This window comes from Charadrius vociferus, unplaced genomic scaffold (assembly GCF_000708025.1).
Source record: "Charadrius vociferus isolate BGI_N301 unplaced genomic scaffold, ASM70802v2 scaffold45, whole genome shotgun sequence".
Lineage (NCBI taxonomy): Eukaryota > Metazoa > Chordata > Aves > Charadriiformes > Charadriidae > Charadrius > Charadrius vociferus.
In genome coordinates this window covers 2,245,527-2,263,096 of record NW_009648712.1, presented here as the reverse complement: position 1 = coordinate 2,263,096, position 17,570 = coordinate 2,245,527, and the positions used below count along the sequence as shown (strand labels likewise).

Below are 17,570 nucleotides of genomic sequence, written 5' to 3'. Positions count from 1 at the left end.
CCCCCCCAACCCAGCGACTCCGTATACTGCTGCTTCCTGCAAGACAACAGTCTCTATGATATAAATCACAATAATGAAATCCAGATGAAAGCTGGTGTGTGCTGGTTTTGATTCATGTAACAGGATAACGGCAGCATGTTTGAACACACTGGCTCTAAGGCAGCTGTCTCATCTTGCCATGCTGGAGAGCTCAGCTAACTGCCCTTACTCGCAAGAAAAGGAATTGTGCAACTTTATTTTTTTCCCCTTGATTTTTATTTATTTTTTTTTTATGTAGCTGCTGCAGAAGCCCAACTTTGAGCAGGGGGATGCTGTTTGCCCAGCTGGTGCCTATAGAAATGTGTGCGTGTGGGACCCTACCCACTAGAGGGGCCAGCAAAAAAAAAAAGGAAGAATATCTGCTGACAGGTAATTTAAAAGCAATACTGAATTAGTGCCTGTTGAGTGATCGAATCAGTTACTACAGTTCTATCCCTTTCTGACCAGGCACTCGAGCACCCCTCTTGCTGTGTGGCTGGGGCACAGCACCCACAAGGTTACAGAGAAATCATGGTCCCTGATCCTGCTCCTGCCTGGGGAACCTCCTGCACCTCGCAAACAGCTCGGCACCGAGCAGCAACCCCGCTGCCGCTGCCCCTGCCCACCAGAGATGGAGAGGAGGAAACCTCCGGGGTGGCCCAGCGATCCCCAAGGACCAGCTGGGATCAGATGCAGGAGGGCTCCGACCTAACGTCATCCTTTGCTGCCCACTCTCTGCTCCGTTTTTACACTTCTCTTCTCTGTTTTAGGCCATTTCATTGCGCTTGAGCTGCCCGCGAGTCCCAAATGGAGCTGCCACGTTGAGAAGACATGACTGTAAACGGTGTGGATTTTTGTCTGTCTGGAGCAATTCTGGTATTGCCCACGTAGCAGCACCATTCAACACCAATGCCCCAAATTTTATGAAGGGTTTGCAAATATTTCCCTAAAAGTAGCACAGCATTTTTCTATCCAAGCATGCTTTCTAGGACATATTGTTATTCCCTAGTAGGCAGGCACTCTGCACTCCCAGAGCTGTCAGGCACACGAGCGAGGCACTGGGAACCACCAAACCGGCTCTCTCATACTCTAATCTCGAATGTTTGTAACTTCTGTCATCCAGAAATGTCTGTCTTGTTTCTCACAGCTTATTTGCACAAAACACATTTCACTTCGCTATTCAGCGATACTCCTTCGTGAGCTCTGTTCACGTTCTCTGTATACAAATCTGTGCATGTATATTTTAGTTTGGTGATGGAAGTCGCACAAGACAAATGAAAGCCTTGATATATGGTAGCTGACAGATGCCTGGACAACGTGACGAATGCTTCGGCTGAAGTCTGTACTCTGCACGCTTTTTGCATGGCTGGCAGTTTTGAACTTGGAGGTTAGCTCGTGTGTTATCCACGAGCATTTTCAAGCAGCTGCTTTCTCATAGGAAAGCTGTATATATAGTTTCATAAATATGGGAGGAGGGAGGATGCCTGAAATGGTTGGAAAGACTGGCAAGACGAAATATTGTTGAAAATAAATCCTACTTTGGCACGCTACCAGCAAAAGATGATCTAGCCTCAGATGCCTGTATCTCCCGCTTAAGAAGGATAAAATCGGAATAAAATAGGTGACTAGCATAAGGATACACACAGGCTCTCTACAGCTGTCATTACTGGGTACCTCTGATAAATCTACTTCACGGAGAGCAGACAGAAGACTGATACCTTTAACAGAATTTCGGTAGGTCAATGGCAAGTTCTCAACCACGTAACAAATGAAGTCAATGACTCTGCACTGCCTGGCTACCTTACTGCATACCATAGGTGATCAGCTATGTAGCTAGGAACTGTCAGTAACCTAATTCATATATTTACGGCTGAAGATGCATATATATGGGAAATCCTGATAAAGCAGAGGCTTAAAATGGTGACAGAAAATGGGAGTGATTCCTTACTTATAATTAAAAAAAGAATTAAAGTACATGGAAGGATGCCAGTTTATTTTATACAGTTAACACACTGGAATCATTCTCAATTAATGCAGTGTGTTACTGTTACAAAATAGTTCTTTACTGGAATGTCAGCCAAATATAGCAACAAATGCATAGAGCACAGGGTTTAAGTAGGAATATATACTACCATTGTGATCCTCTGCTCCCTGAGACTTTTGGGTACAAGGTCAGCAGCTGATAAAAAAGCAGTCTGGAGATGCTTAATTTACAACTACGGAAGCGGCTCGAAGAATAGGGTGACGGCACCGAGGGACGCTGGCTGCAGCGGAGGACTCCTGACCTCGATGCTCCTTGTGAAAGACAGAACGGGCGAGCGAGAGACCAACGGCGCTGTATCATCACGCAGGGCCTTTGTTAGATTTAAACGGCCAGGGCAGCAAGCGGTTCTAATTTTAAAATCCCACTGGAGGACTAATATTTAGTGAGGCAGCCCAGCTGTGCTTGACACTGGTGCAGGACCTGGCAAAAGCAGGCTGAGGGTCAGCCCACGCTAAGAGCACTGCAGATTTTTGCGACGTGCTTTTTTCGTTAGTGGTGCAGAGATGCCAACTTATTCTGACATAATTAAACCAATACACTGAAATTGTAGCTAAGTACCCATACCAATTTCCAAGCGCATCCCTTTGGGCATGCATAGACGGATATTGCTGGGATGTTATTACAGAAGGGTCACTCAAAGTCAAGATGCTACCGATATGGGCTTTTCCTCTTTTGCTGCAAGTTTTGGCAGGGCGCAAGCAGCCAGCTGAAGACGCTCTTGTGTTTCTGCGCCACCAACAAAAAGCGGGACCGTGGGGGCCATCCGCATGCCCCCTGCAGGGTGAGTTTTCCCCTTCTGCACGGCAGGACTTTGTTTCTGCTGGCAGGAATGCAGGGAGGCCCGGGGGGCACTGAGGAGGTCGGATGTACTCTGGCCAACACAAGACTCGAGCACAGAAATTACTGCTCTGTCTGGTAGATAAAAGTTACCATTCTAGAGAGATCTAAGAATCTGCAAGAATTCCTGTTTTAGCAGTATCAGCCAGGAAGACATCTGTTAACTGTGACATGATGTTTCCCTCCTCCCCCCGCCCCCCAGCACAAAATTCTTCTACCTCTTAGTGTTTATATTGCGGTAGAGATTGTAGACTCTCCTACAAAGCCAACATAATGCAAAATAATTTCTCTGAGGTAGACCAGAAGTTAAATATGACTAACACAATTAATAGAAGCTGTAGAGATTGTGTTGGGGAAGTATTGAAGCTGCTTTTTCAGAATGACCCCCTGACAGGCTGTTTGTGGGTATGACTTTCAGAAATGCGACAGGGAAGTGTACTCCCTTTTTAAGCTAGGAACTTCGCTGTAAAAAAAAAAGACCAAACCGAAAGCACTTCTCCTTCCTTCCCCACGTCTGTCTTCAAGGAGGAAGCTCAGCTACTCCTTGAAAACAGCTGAGGACTTGCAGTTAAAAATCCTCTGCGGGTCAGGACTAATTCAGCCCAGTAAAGTTACAAGACTGTGAAGTCAACATCAGTGATGATAAACTCAGGCTCCACAAAAATGGAGGGAACGGCGTGTCGCATAGGCTCTGGTGCTAACCCCACGTATTTCAGAGTAAAATCCACGCAGGACCACACGTTTTGCCTGTCCTATGCCTCAGGATAAAGCCTGCAGCGTTTACCGATGCAGCATTCACACAGACCTCAACGGAGATTTACTGATGGAGAAATCCTGGCATGCAGAGCACGAGCCGGGCTCCCAGGAGTCATACTGGTGCATGTAGCCCTATTCCGCAGTCAGCGCCTCGCTCCTCCACACTGCCACGAGTTTGCATTCCTCTCGCACACCTTCCCCTTCCCCCCCTCCGTTAATTGCTCCGACATCTATAAGAGGTGGTGGGAGGTGTGTGTGAGACATCTACAAGCTTGCAGCTGCCAAGTGTTAACGCTAAACGCTGGCCAAGTAACGAAACTTTTAATTACAAGCTGCAGCTCTGCACACACAACGAAATGTTCGGGGCTGACATCAGAGCTGCTCTCAGCTGCTCCGGCGCTTGCAAGAGGCAGTAATTACAGTTATACACTGCTCAGGACCAGAGACTGGTTTCAATCTGTGCCCAGCAGCTCTACAGCCCCGCGGTCACTTGGCAGAGGTCTGTCGATACCGCCCGCAATGGCTCTGCTCGGTCAGGAAAAAACCACAGGTTGCTCACTGGCCTCAGACAGCAATTTGCTTTAATTGCAGCATACGACGATTTTTATATTTGGGGAAGAAAATGACTTGAAATTACAGCCTATTATGCTCCCATTCACATGGATGTGAACTGCAGGGAGGGGGAACGCCAGCTGAGTCTGGAAAGTCTAATATGGATGCGAGTGAAGTCTCCTACATGGTCTACATGGCCCTATATTCACCAGCTCAACGCACAAGCCCTCCTTACCCGCAGCCCGAGTTGCAAAATCTTATTTAACCCGCAAGCTCTCAGGATGCTCCAACACTACCTTTTCTCCCACCTCAGGGCCGAAGGAGGCACCAACCCCTTGTGAAATCTCTCAGCTGAGCCCTGAAGAACAACAACCCACTCTTTGGTTTCTTGCAAAGCCGTGCAGCTCCTGTGTGGCATGACAGCTACGCTGCTTCGACCAGGGGCAGGCAAAACCCTCAGACCTCGGACAAGAGAGCTCCTGGCACCTGCCAGTTATTCCCGCCAACAAGAGAACCACAGCACTTAATGTCCTCCAGCCCTTTCTTAGATTAGCGCTTGCCTTCAGAGAGGGAGACGCCAGTGCTGCAGACCCTTGGGCAGTGCTGAAGAAGTGACGGCTGGAAGGCAAATTCAGGCAAAAAAAACCCCCAAAATGTGAAATAAGGCATTTTTCCAGACACAGCAGTAATTAACTCCTAGAGATAATGAAAAAGCAGGGAGGCCCCAGTCAGTGCAGATATATTCTAGACAAATAATGATGATGATTTTAACAACTGCCCTTGAAGTCCGTTTTTCACCTTTAAAGCAGCTATATCACACCTCTGTCACAGTGGAAATCCCCAGTCAGCTCCTTATTGCAATAAAAGTACCTCAAAATGCCGTGGTTAACCAGCACATGGAAAAGAAGGGGGCATCGAACACCCTCCTGATCGGAGACCTCCCCTGACCTATTTTGGCGCTCCCAACCACGTCCATCTCAACACCAAGTTGAAAAGGGATCAAAGACCTCGGGTGATCCTAGAGGACTCAGACTGCCTGGCACACATTCGCAGCCTGAGGAAGGCTGGAAACACAGCCGTGACTGCTAAAGCTATGTTTGCTTCAGATGCCAGGTAACGACATCTTTCCGTTTGAGGGAAGGCAGTTCCCTGTCCGTGACAATAACCATATCAAAACCTAACAAATGTTTTCCCACCCAGAGGTAGCTGCCATAAAAGGTTGGCACTTGGTGTGCTGGCAGCCAAAAAATAACTTGCCAACCCTAAAAGTAAAACTGGCTGAAAGTAAGCAGAGGACATACTGGACTTCCAACTTGAAAATTTAGCGCAAACGCAGCCTCAGAGCTCGATTAAGCCTTTCTGTGCAACAGGCACAACACTCTTGCCAGCAAGGAGTTAAGCTTCAGTCTACATAGAACACATAAAATCCATTTATTTTGAAGAAGTAGCACCTAAGAGCCCTATTATCAAATAAAGACCAGGGTGAGAGGCAGAATAGGTTCTACAAAGATCTAACGTATCTTTACATACGTTAGTAGTTTCTTAAATCGTAGCTCTGTTCCAAGTTAAGTGAGGACATGGACAAGGACAACACTTTAGACCTCAGTGTTTCAAATCCTATCCCGTTTGCATACAGATGAGTACTAGGTCACCACTTCTGAAGGAAAAAAAAAAAGCAGCTTTTCCATGCTGGATGTATAATTCAGACAGATACATGCTCACACGCATGTGACAGCACTGCATCTCGCAGCAGTCCTGCCAAAATTGCACACCAGTCTACAGACTTGGTGCAACCCAAAAAAGGCTACAGGAGTCTCTCACCACAGAAAACACCGAGTTAGAGCACAGATCAAGGAACAGTTACGCGTCTGTATTGTTACGGGTTTGGACATAGTGAAAAACATACAGGCTCTGCTCATAATTGCTGCAATTAAAGGAAGGCCTATCCCATGGTGAAATAAATACCTGGGAAACAAAGGCTCTACTAGACACCGAAGCGCTGTTCCAAGGAGTGAATGATAACCATCAAAACAAAATGCAGCTTCGTGACTTTGGAAAAACCCTAATGGGCATCCTCCTATTTTGTAATAGATGCCAATTAGAGGAAGTATAAATTTTCTCCTGAATGAGAGAGAATGAATGCATTGTTCGAACAAGTCTTTCATCTAAAGCGTTTATGAAATACAGCGGTAATAAAAGCGTTTACTTTTGTAATACCTCCATGAGTTTGTTTTTACATGTCCCAGTAAGTAACTGTCATTTAGAACAAAACATTCCAAACAGCTGCTATTAGTAGATTAAAAATAATAATCATCTTCTCAAAATATGGCCAAATGTAACCTCAACCTTCCAAATATTGTTACCAAAATTTATCTGTGCTGCACCTAATTTTGCATAGCACTTACCATATATGAAGGAAATATTAAAACCCGCTTATGTTTGCCGCATGGCCATTGGGGATCATCTAAAAGATTTGGGTCATATTCAACGAAGTCTCCCAGGTCGCTACCTATAAAATAATGGTAAATACGAGAAAGGAATTAATTACATCAAGAAACCTCTGGACTTAACAGAAGTGGCAATGGTTTGACAGATAATGCACACAAGACAATCGTCATGCAAGATCTCTGAGACAGTCAAAGATTTCTCTACATCTTGAAAACTCTAAGTATTTCAATACTAATACAATTTGCAAAGATATAGAGGACTTACAGCTTATGAATTACCTGATAAATGTGAATTTAGGGTGTACAGAGCTGCAAAATTATATAAAGCTCCACAATGACTTTTATTCTCGGCAAGAAGTTTCATCTGTGTATGCGGATGTTTTGGTTTGTTTCATTTAACATGCCAAAATATCTTAAGCATATAGTGCTTTGGCTTATGTTTTGTGCCCGGTTTTGTAAACACTGCCCTTTCCAGCCCAACAAAGGTCACAAGGATGTTTTACACCTTCAGTTTATGACTACTGTGTTGCCACTGTAAATTTTCCATAGCAAAGGAAGGTAATGATGAGCCTGATGCAGGAGGAACAAGCAATGCCGGTGACAGGAGGAGGCAAGCCGAGTGCCATCAGGGGCTGGCGATACGACCAGCAGACTTATTTACTTAACTTCCCATCATCTGTAAGCCAGCTTTGCTAAACAAACAGGGAATGAGCTGTTTCACCCATGACACGAGACTATATTTTGCTTAATTTAAGCAAAAAAGGGGGCCAAAACACAACGTATGTCCATCCTTCACAATAACTGCCTATCACCAGGGTACCCAAGGGTATTAAAACAAGCTTCTTGAGAAGTTACCTGCATCAATGCTCCCCTGGGTGCTGTTAGCTCTTGCCAAAGAAAGGCTACGATGGCTTGCATTGCGAAATTGGGAGAAGGATGAGGTGGAGTCTATCGTGTTCCTCCGAGTTCCCAGAGCATTGGTGGGAAACAGGAACTGCGTATAAGAAACCGTCTAAAAAGAAAGTCAGAATGGACAGGCAGTTACTATCAGCCCAGCTCAGCTGCAGCGGGATGCCTTCGGTGCATCCCAATTGGAAGCAAGAGAAGCCAAATTAGCAGAGGATTTTCTGGATTTAATAGTTAGGCACAGATGAATAAACACCAGTCACCTACATTTGCTTCCGTGCAGCCAGTTTATCCATGCAAAAAAAAACCTTTTGCAAAGGCATTAATTCTTCAACAGAACCACAAACACACACACACAAGCCCTAATACACTGGATTTACAAAATCCTACTCAAGGGTCAGATTTAAAAATCTGTCAGTTTGGTCAGGTTGGTTTTTTTTGGTTGTTTTTTTTCACTGGGCCTTCTCTGTAGCAGGTTTCAGCTCCTTCTTTACTGAAACAGCATCATCTAGATGGGTCCCTCAGCACAGCGCAGCCAGAGGCAAATCACTTCAACGCTGCTAAACTTAAGCAATTTCTCCGGTATTTTGTCCTTTAGGATTTTGTCTGGCAGAGTCCTATTGGTGTTGTAAGTGAGCTACCAGTTTACAGCAATGGTTGTGGGAGATCATTTACTACCTCCTCACATGGACTCAGTGTGAATGAATAACTTGTGACAAAATATTTTTAGAGTGTACCAATTCTGTGCTTTCACCCTTGGCCTTACTTCTCATAGGTTTATTTTCCAAAAATAACATTATATTGAAGAAAAAAAAAAAAAGAGTCTCAGACTCTAGACTGGTTTACGAGGAGGTCAGAACAGGTATCAAATAAATCATGTGAGCTTTCATTTATTTATAAGCAGACAGATTGTCCTCAGGAATTTACAGCCGGTGGTCTGGCCTGACACCTGCTTAGGTGAGCACACCGTGTGTAGCAGCATTGACCTAGGGCCTCTAAATCCATAAATGACAGCAGACTGGGTAAACTGAAATGTAAAAAGTAAACCAAACTTTCAGCAAAGAATGTTTTAATTTATGATAAAAATTGTCTCTCCTCTGTATACTTGTTTAAAACGGATCGCTCTCCCTACAGATTTGTAATTGCTTATTCTATTCAAGTGAATGTACTCTTGGAGTTTGAAATACTCGTCAGATTTGTACTACTATCTTCCTGCTCTTTAGAAAAATATACTGTTAAGCAAAATTTATTTTATTAAATAAAATCGAGAGCAAATGGAATTACAGCTTACAACTCTCACCAGAAATTATTTTCAAGCATCTGACAACACACTCTGCAGTGATACCTCCTGTTAGAGCCAGGGGAAGGCTGCGTGATTCAGTAATGCTTTGCAGACTCGGATGTTGCCACAGGCAAATTTCTTCAAGGAAAGAGAGTTCCTTGCATTGACAGCTTGGGCAGTCCTCCCGAATTTCAGTTTGCACATGCTGTGCTTTAACTATTGTGTTACACTGCACGTTATAATTTATTTTTGTATCTGTGCTTGTTATTAGTTACAAAATTTTTTCACTTATTACAAAAATCTAACGGAGTAGGAACTGAAGCATCCCCACCTTCCCATCTGCTCCGAGCTCCACACCTTCAAGACCAATTATCTCTTTGAGACACACTCCGGTAGAATGGCACTGGCGTCCACCATCCAGCTTCATATCCCTGGGGAACAGAAACCAGAGCAGAAACAACTCTTAATACACACACCTTGTTTACCTTCCACCACCCAATGCTGAGAAAATAAGGCATAGCAGCATTAATCCAAACATGCCAATGCAAAGCACAGATCAGACAACTTTTCCTACAGGCAGCACTTGTGTTCTCTAAAATACATTACAGAGAAAATCCAGGTTGCACCTCATACCCCACCTATGGTGTAGAGCAAGGTTCCCCATCACTGGGTGCTTTTGACAGAACCTGGCACTGGGAAGGAACTGGAAGTCATATACACTTCAGGTGAGACCCAACAATCTAGCTTGAACACTTGACTGCCATGTATCCAGTAAATGGACGCTCCCAGAGTACGTCTCCACATCCCCCCGTGCCGTCAGAGAGAGGTAATTGCCTGTGAAAGACTCTGGGAGGGATTTCTGCTCCTCCAAGCGCAGGAGCGCCCAACGCCCAGTGACCCTCCTGCTGGAGGCCAGCAGGAGAAACCCAGGTCTCCACCGCCTTGGGATGGAAACTAGGGGACCTACTTTAGGAGGACTGACGTGTTTGCCATCTTACACTTGGAGGTAAATGAGATGCCCGATGCAGGCTGTATCCCACGCTTTAGCCTCACAATCAAAATACGAATGAAGTTAAAACAGACTATAGGCAAATTTAGGCTTTGCAAATGACAGCTGTATACTCTCCAGAGTATTTATCTCTCAATATTTTCCTGGCTGGTTTCTGCTGAGGTCCAAGTATGTGCTTAAAAATCTGTCGGAGAGACGCTGACACTGAGGCAGGGAGAAGCCCTGCAGGCTCCTCACCCCGTTGCAGGGCTGGGCAATCTCCTACTGTGTCTCTGCACACCCCGTTGCTGCATCTTCCCTTTCCAACCTGTCACTCATTTTATTTCTCCGAGATATGGCAACCAGTGAGTCCCCAGTAAATCATGTTCCTTACTGCTGGAAAAATCCAACACGTCCATCTGCTAGGGAACGTACTTCTGTGACAAAGGAAAAGACTGTATCAAGTTTCTAATCCCAACAAAACCCTCTTAGTTTCTTGACTGGGGTTCATTTAGCGCGGTGTCGCATCGTCATTCTTGTTTCCTCATATCGTGTTACTTAGGGGCTGGACAAATAATTATGTAAAAATAACCCTCTGTCAGAGGCATGGGATTAGCCACCCTGCTCTTCTGCAGAACATGCTTAAAGGAACTATTTCTCATTGAGAAAAATGCCAAATAGTAACCATTTCAGCAGGTCTTATCCAAGAAACAAACACACAACTTGAGGAAGCCCCCAAGCCCAAAAATGAGAACAAAAATCTGAGTTACCTGAAATAATATACGAACAGTTTCGTCTCGTTCCACTCAAAAGACACCTTACAGACGCAGAGAAAGGAATAATGCCACGACAACTTTAAAAACAAAGCATGGAGAAATTTCTCCAGGCAATTAACAGACAAGGATAGATAACTCTAATTCATCAAATGAAAATCCAGCACCCTTTGAACAGTCAGCACAGTGGCTTTTAAAAACCAAAAGCAGCTCTGGGGACTGAAGAGAAATCAGTGCTCTGGGAGCAGGGATCAGAGTCAGCTGGCAAGTGTGAGCACACACATGAATGATCCCTGGACATTAGCAGATTGGCGGACGTTAAGGCCTCCATTTGCCCCATCTTTCTGATGTTTCTAAAGAAGACTCTATCTTCAGGACCCTGTAAACAACAGTGTAGTTACTGTCCCTTATCCTGAGTAGCAAGGGCAACTTGAGTCTCCTGCTCCTCTACATAGGCTCCATATTTTTAGGTAGTATATGATTGCTTTTGTTGTAAAACCGAGTAATAAAATCTTACTGTTTGGAGAGAAACCTGTCCATAAAACAGAGAATTAAACTCCCCCTCTTGAGGAAAATCAGAGCTAAACAATGCACAGTTTTTTATTAATGTATAAATCGAAAGGCTCATTCTAGTTTGTGCTCATCCTCCTCTTGCTGGTAAAAGATCTCGCTTAATGTGAAAGATTTCGCTTAATGTGAAAGATTTCTCTTAATGTGAAATCCCTAGGTGACTTTACCTTATCCTTTTTGAGTTCCTTATTACTACAAGCAACATGAAACTAGTCAAGTCTGTGTAGGACAACGCTTCATTTTTTCCTTCCCTCCTGTTACAGACAAGTAAGTCCACAAATGCCTCAGCAAGCCCCGGGGCTGCCACCCCGCAGCTGGGGGAGCCCCAGCACAGCTGCTTCCTCCCCACATCCCCAAAATTCCAAGAGCAACTAGGAAAGACCTGGGGGATGCCTCTGCTTTGCCATCTGCAAACGGGTGAGTCGTGCCTGGGAAACAGTCAGGGTGGTTGTTTGGGTACAGCCACCGCACCAGTGTTGCAAACCACTGTGTTTTAAGTTATTTAGATTACTGATGGGACTGAGGACCTGCACAAACCAATATCCGATAATAAAGGCGTTTACAAAATGCAGAGTAGGATAGATGATCCTTGCCAAAGAGGCTTTTAAGTGAAGAAAGCTTCCTCCTCTTCCTCATTTTTGGTTTTCCTGTTTTCCAAAAGTGCTTTTTAACAAAATTTTCTAAGGACAGACATCGAAAAGCAAAAATAAATCATGGTAACTTAATTTTACTACCTTCGCTTTATTTGACCAGGAAAACCTAAGGAAATGAGACAATCAGGGATGATATTTCCTTAGGAGGCAAAAAACCCAGATCCCAGTTTCTGACAAAGTTTGGGAATTTACCCTGATTTACATCAATGTCAAGCTCTAGATATTGTATCCATGCATACCATTTCCAGAAAGCTGTGCAGAACTACACTCAAAACTAAGCATATTGCTTTAGTTATCCAGCACTGCAGAAAAAATCTACAGTTTCTCCACCTAAAAGAGTTCACAGATTTTCTTGGGGTAGTACCAGGTGAGTTGGGATCCCAAATCTGTTGTGGGACAGTGAGAAGTTTTACTGAGCAGGTAGATAAGAATCAAAACAGGAAATTGCACTCTTATCTTTTATTAGTCAGGCCAGGATTAACAGAATATAAATTGGATGCTATTACCTTTGGAAGTATAACATTTCTTTAATCAAATGTTACGCTTTGACGTGATCTACAAAGCCCCATGCAAGACTCCTGCTGGGCACTTGCTCTTTAAATGACAGCAACAGTTGAACACTTTAACCTGTGAATAATTTAGGGTCCATTAAATATTAAATAGATTTCTAGATACATGAAAAAGCCTTCTTGTTGCAAAAAGGAATCTGGTAATTGTTATTTAGAGACGTAAGCCTTTTGTGTCTATATTTTATGCTTAGTGATTCCTGACTGTGAAGATCTATTCCAAAAGCAAAGGCAGTTCACGAGACACCAAGAAAAGATACTGTTCTTATCCATCACTGTAAATACTTTCTAATCGTCTCTGTTTATAGGGACAAGGACAATGACAGCTTTTGAAAAGATGTGCTGCCAGCCAGTCCAGCGGCAGATCTCCTGCTGCCTGAGACTGCTTGTTTTAATTGATCGAGAGCTTTCAGCTCCTAATTGCCATTAGTGTTTCTAGAACAACAACTCCAGAAGCGATTTACAGGGAGAGCAGGTGGAAAAACTCCTGGAAAGATGGCTCTAATGGGCCAGTATCCTTTTTCTTTCTCCAAACATATTCAGGTGTCAGTATGTCAGCTCTTGCCCTGATGTTTTGCCCTCACAGAATAAAAGTTCAAAATTTAAACCTATTAGCTTTTGGAGATTCATTGCTTAATTTCAATCTAAGGAAACAGGGCAACTCACAAAAATGAGTAATAGTGGCTCTATAAATTTCATACGAGATGATTAGTTTTGAAATGTCCTGTTGTGGGAATAAACCCCTCAGATTTATGTGTCTTTCTGTGAAGCCAATATGCGCTTGGTTTTGGTTTTTTGTTCAATTTTGGAGAAGCAGGGAAAATGAGCAATGGTAAAGAAAAGCAGGGGTATTTCAGTTTCCCTATTATCGGCTAAAAACAGATAGTTATTCTTCCCCAGGCCTACGGAATGATAAACGCTCAGGAAAAGCACTTGAGATTGATGACTTAATCAAAATTGCCTCGCATACAAAATTCCATTGAGGAAGAATAGCAAGGAACTTGGTAGCAAATCTGAAGGATGTAAGAGACTATCCCGCTTCGCTGTGTGCTTATTGCTACTATCCTTATGGCAATTTAGGTGCTCTCATTTCTCCTGTAAATATTCCCCTGTTTTCCACACTCATTGCAATGCTTGTTACCTGACCTGCCAAATAACTGGCAGCAGGGGTGCGGCGTGCAAGACGACCTCACCTAAATGCTTCTTTTTGCCTCATTTTATGGACGACTTTCTTAGCCAGTTTAAACACTGAAAATGAACAAAGATTTCAGAGTTTAGGTAACGAAGGCCGTTGGGAATGCCTGGCCTGTGGACTTACTGATGGTTGTGGCTACATGTTACTTGGGGTGATGGTATTGAAAACCTCTTGCTCTCAGCATCATTGAACTCATCAGTGTTCTGGCCAGCATTTAGTTAAATTCAAAGTTAAATTCAGCAGTGATTTATCTTTAGAAACTGGATGAAGCTGGTTTGTAGCTTTTCTGAGAAGGACACAAATTCTTTTTCTCTAATGACTTACTGCTTTACTTCAGAAGAATGGTTCGTTTCCTGGGCTTCGGTCCATTTGATTATTCATATCACATTATTTCTCTTAACTGGAGGCAAGTTTAGTCAGATGAATACCTATATTCTTGTCAAGACAGCAATATTCAGCAGCTATGCCTGCTGCAGGTAAGTTTCTAACCACTTAATGAGTTCAATGCCATGAAGAATAAAAGATTAAGTGAACTGGCTGCTTTTATAAGGACATGCACTATCTGATGCTCTGGGGTTTCTGTCCTGTAGCTCATGACCTCCAGCCCCAGTGGCAGTCAGTCACTGCGAGCCCAGCGGCTGAGTCGGACGTAAGACCAGCCGTGGTCCAGTGCCGCATCCTTGCGACACCGCCAGCTTGCCTCCTCCCCCACGTCCTCTAGATTCATCTTCTGGGCAGGACTTCACAGGAATTTGGAAGCTCTTAAAAGGTTCTTACAACATCACAAAATAAAATATCATCAGAATAGGTATGATTTCAATCCGTTAATGTTTTTGCCATTTACAAAAACAAGCCTAAAAAGTTCCTTTTCAAAAACATGTTTTTAAATTATGAACCATAATGATGTGTGCCAAAGAAAAAAAACCAACACAACACAACAGAACTATAAACCCAGCTGACTGCACTACCTTATTTTCCTGGTGGGAAAGACAATACAGTACCTTCTTCCTCCTTAATGACACCTTTAACAGTGACAGACATACATTGCCATCACCTTTTTTGAAAACGTTTAGGCACCTTAAAATACTAACGAGAACTGGATTGCTCTCAGTTGGCTGCAAGCATACGCAGAGCCTTTCTGCAGGCCACCATGTCCTGCAGGCCACATGGAGTGACTCTGACAACATCCATGAGGACCGCCAGAGTTGTACCATCTCCTTGGAAGTTGAAGGGAAGTGATGCCTGGAGAGCAGGTAAGCAATGGAGAATGGGTTCCCTTCTTCTTTTCCTGGCCTCTTCCAGGTTAGCTACCTGGAAGCAGAGCTAAACCTGGTCCTCCATCCCAGCTGGGGTCACATGGAGGGTCCACAGAGCACCCTTGCACTGGCCATGCTGGGGAGCGGGGTGAGCGGAAACCTGCAGGCACGTTCCCCACGATGGCTGCAAGGGAGAGCCTGGCCATAACAGTTCCTCTCTGGGGACGTGCGCAGTGACCCTAGCACCCGTAGCATGACCTGCCTAATGGCCAAAAGACTAATATCTGCTGTGTCTGATCCCCAGCTCCTGTCTCAAAGGGCTGAAATCCAATTCACCTCAAACCATCTGGAGCTCATCTCCAAATGAATAATTCCTTCAAGTCTTGTTTAATCCCTCTGCAAACGGCTCCACTCTTTGGCCTGCCATGACATGAATCCCCTCTGATGGCCCTAGAGCAGGTCAGCATGCATGTCCTGAGTGGGTGTGTGGTGGGACAGCTAATTGCTAGTGACCTGAGGCATCTACCCCTGTCCTGGAAGAGGAATGGCATGAAGGCTCAACTCCACTTGCTGTGAGCTTCCACCGTGACAACCTTTGACAAAGAAGATGTGTGCCACAGAAGCCCAGAGGTTGCACAAGGAGCACCTCTGATAACTGTCATTACCTCCCGTTTTCTGCCCATCTATAGAACTACATGGGGAATAATTCTCATCTCCTGCAAGGAAGAGATAAAGTGGATGCTGAGCCAGAAATCCAGTTTCAATACCCTTCACAAAGTAGCTCTTCCGTCTTTTGGAGTATTATATTTAAATAAGAAAGGAACTTGAAGAACAGCATAAGCATAACATTACGTATGATGGTTCAAGTTTGTAAGTATTATTAAAGAATACTGGGGTGTCAACATGATCCATAGTATAACATCAATGAATGGTAAGAAAGGAGAGGAGAAACAATTTTTATAAAGCACAAATATCTCTCTCCACAGTGGTAAAAAAAGGTTCAGTAGTCACTGCTGCATCTCCTCATGCATGTGCTTTGTTTGTAAACCTTACTGCAAAATCTCTGTGTGGTAACAGCATGCATGTTTCACAGGTGACCAAGATTTTGTTCAGCAGAAAGATTCAGACCATGAATACCCTTTAGCCCTGAAGTCTTCCAATATATTGAAAGAAAGAATCGTGACTGCACACCTGATCCTGCAGTACCACCACTAGCCCTTGAATTGCCTCACCTCTAACCTTTGCATCACACAATGACTTTGTATTTCATAAAAACATAATCAAAGCCAAGCATTCAGACAGCATGATCAGTGTTGCTGGATCCTGTAGGTGCTACAGATCTGCAGATCAGCCTGTAATGATGACAAGAGTCTGTGTGTGTGTCTGTTAATTTAATAACAGAGGCAATAACACTATTACAGTGCTCTCTATACAAGACAACCCTCTCCTCACTACCCTTAGCCACTGCTAAACCCTGCACAGGGTCTGATTGATGACTTTGGGCTGCAACACCGCAGGACGCTGAGGGGGCAAGGGAAGCCAGCAGGCAAGATGCTCAGTGCCTCTTTCAGCTCCTGACTTGCAGTACAGCCTTCCTTACATTTTTTTCAGCTGGCTATGTCTGCTCCCACAGCTGCTCTGCTGGTCTAGATGGGGGAAGAAAAGCAAGCTCTGGTCCTGCCCATTACCCTACTCTTGGCCATGGGAATAAGCTGTGCCTGTCTTCATGCCACCAGCAAAGGTGCCAACAATCTTTATGTAGCCAGACCCGGAGAGGAAAATGTATGGCCCAGATCCACGACAGTACCTGCCTCTCAGTCACTCCAGCAGGACATAACACATCCCAAAACCTTTGCCAATTTAGTTTTAATTCTTCCCTCTTCCCTTGCACAAAAGCACTATAAGCTAAAGCATTAGATTTCCATCAGATACAAGGTGCAGACAAAATTTTGAGGACAGAAAATTCTAGTGATTACTTCTGTTCATGACTTTCCTTCTCCCCACCATGTCACTCTCTGCTTTGTAGTTTTCACTTCTTTTCAGCATAATAGAGAAAACTAGAGAAAGTAATTCCCTCGGCACATGCTGTCCTTCCTTCTCAGCCCCAGCAAGCACCACCAGATCAGTCTTCTGAAACCACAGGTAAAAAACCCATCATCCCTGGCAGCCTCTGCACTGCTCTGGAGTGTGTCTCCCTTCAAAAGCCCACTGCCAGCCGTGCTCCAGTGAGCTGGCAGCTGCCCAGCTGCTGGGAAGGGGGATTTGGGAAACATATTCCAGGGAACAGCTCAAACTTCATCCTCTCATGTACTTCCACAGCTGTCCTCCCCGAAACCACTAGACCTCCATTGATGTTTGTACAACCACTTAAAAACACAGTTTGGGGGATCGAGGAGGGTTCTTGCTATTGTTGCTTGGCCTCAGTATGGAAGGTGGGCAAGCAAGGGCCACAGCCCAGAGGACACTGCTTGCACCTCCTTGGAAAGGGGCGATGCTGCCCCATCCACACTGGCCAAGTACGCAGAGTTTAGCTGTGTCTGCAGGAACTGCCTTTCAGATCGTTTTTTTTTTTTAACTGGACCCGTTGGCACAGTTTAGCTGCCAGCATCGATAGATACAGTAGAGCTCTTCTGTGCTGCCTACGACATAACGGGGGCTGGCAGCCTCCCCAAAACACAGCTGTGCCTGGAGATTTCCTCACTGGCTGCAGTGCCCCTGAGTCAGAAC

The 17,570-nt window shown here is 44.5% G+C and overlaps 1 protein-coding gene across 1 annotated transcript in view; it reads right to left on the bottom strand.

Annotated features, from left to right (window-relative positions):
- Window positions 1-17,570, bottom strand: part of CABLES1 (Cdk5 and Abl enzyme substrate 1) — a 35,826-nt gene that overhangs the window by 6,947 nt on the left and 11,309 nt on the right. The window contains exons 4-6 of the mRNA XM_009886630.1: window positions 9,174-9,273; window positions 7,510-7,666; window positions 6,613-6,716 (exon numbers count right to left, since the gene is read on the bottom strand). Coding sequence (XP_009884932.1) covers window positions 6,613-6,716; window positions 7,510-7,666; window positions 9,174-9,273 — 361 coding nt within the window. The remainder of the gene's footprint in view (window positions 1-6,612; window positions 6,717-7,509; window positions 7,667-9,173; window positions 9,274-17,570) is intronic.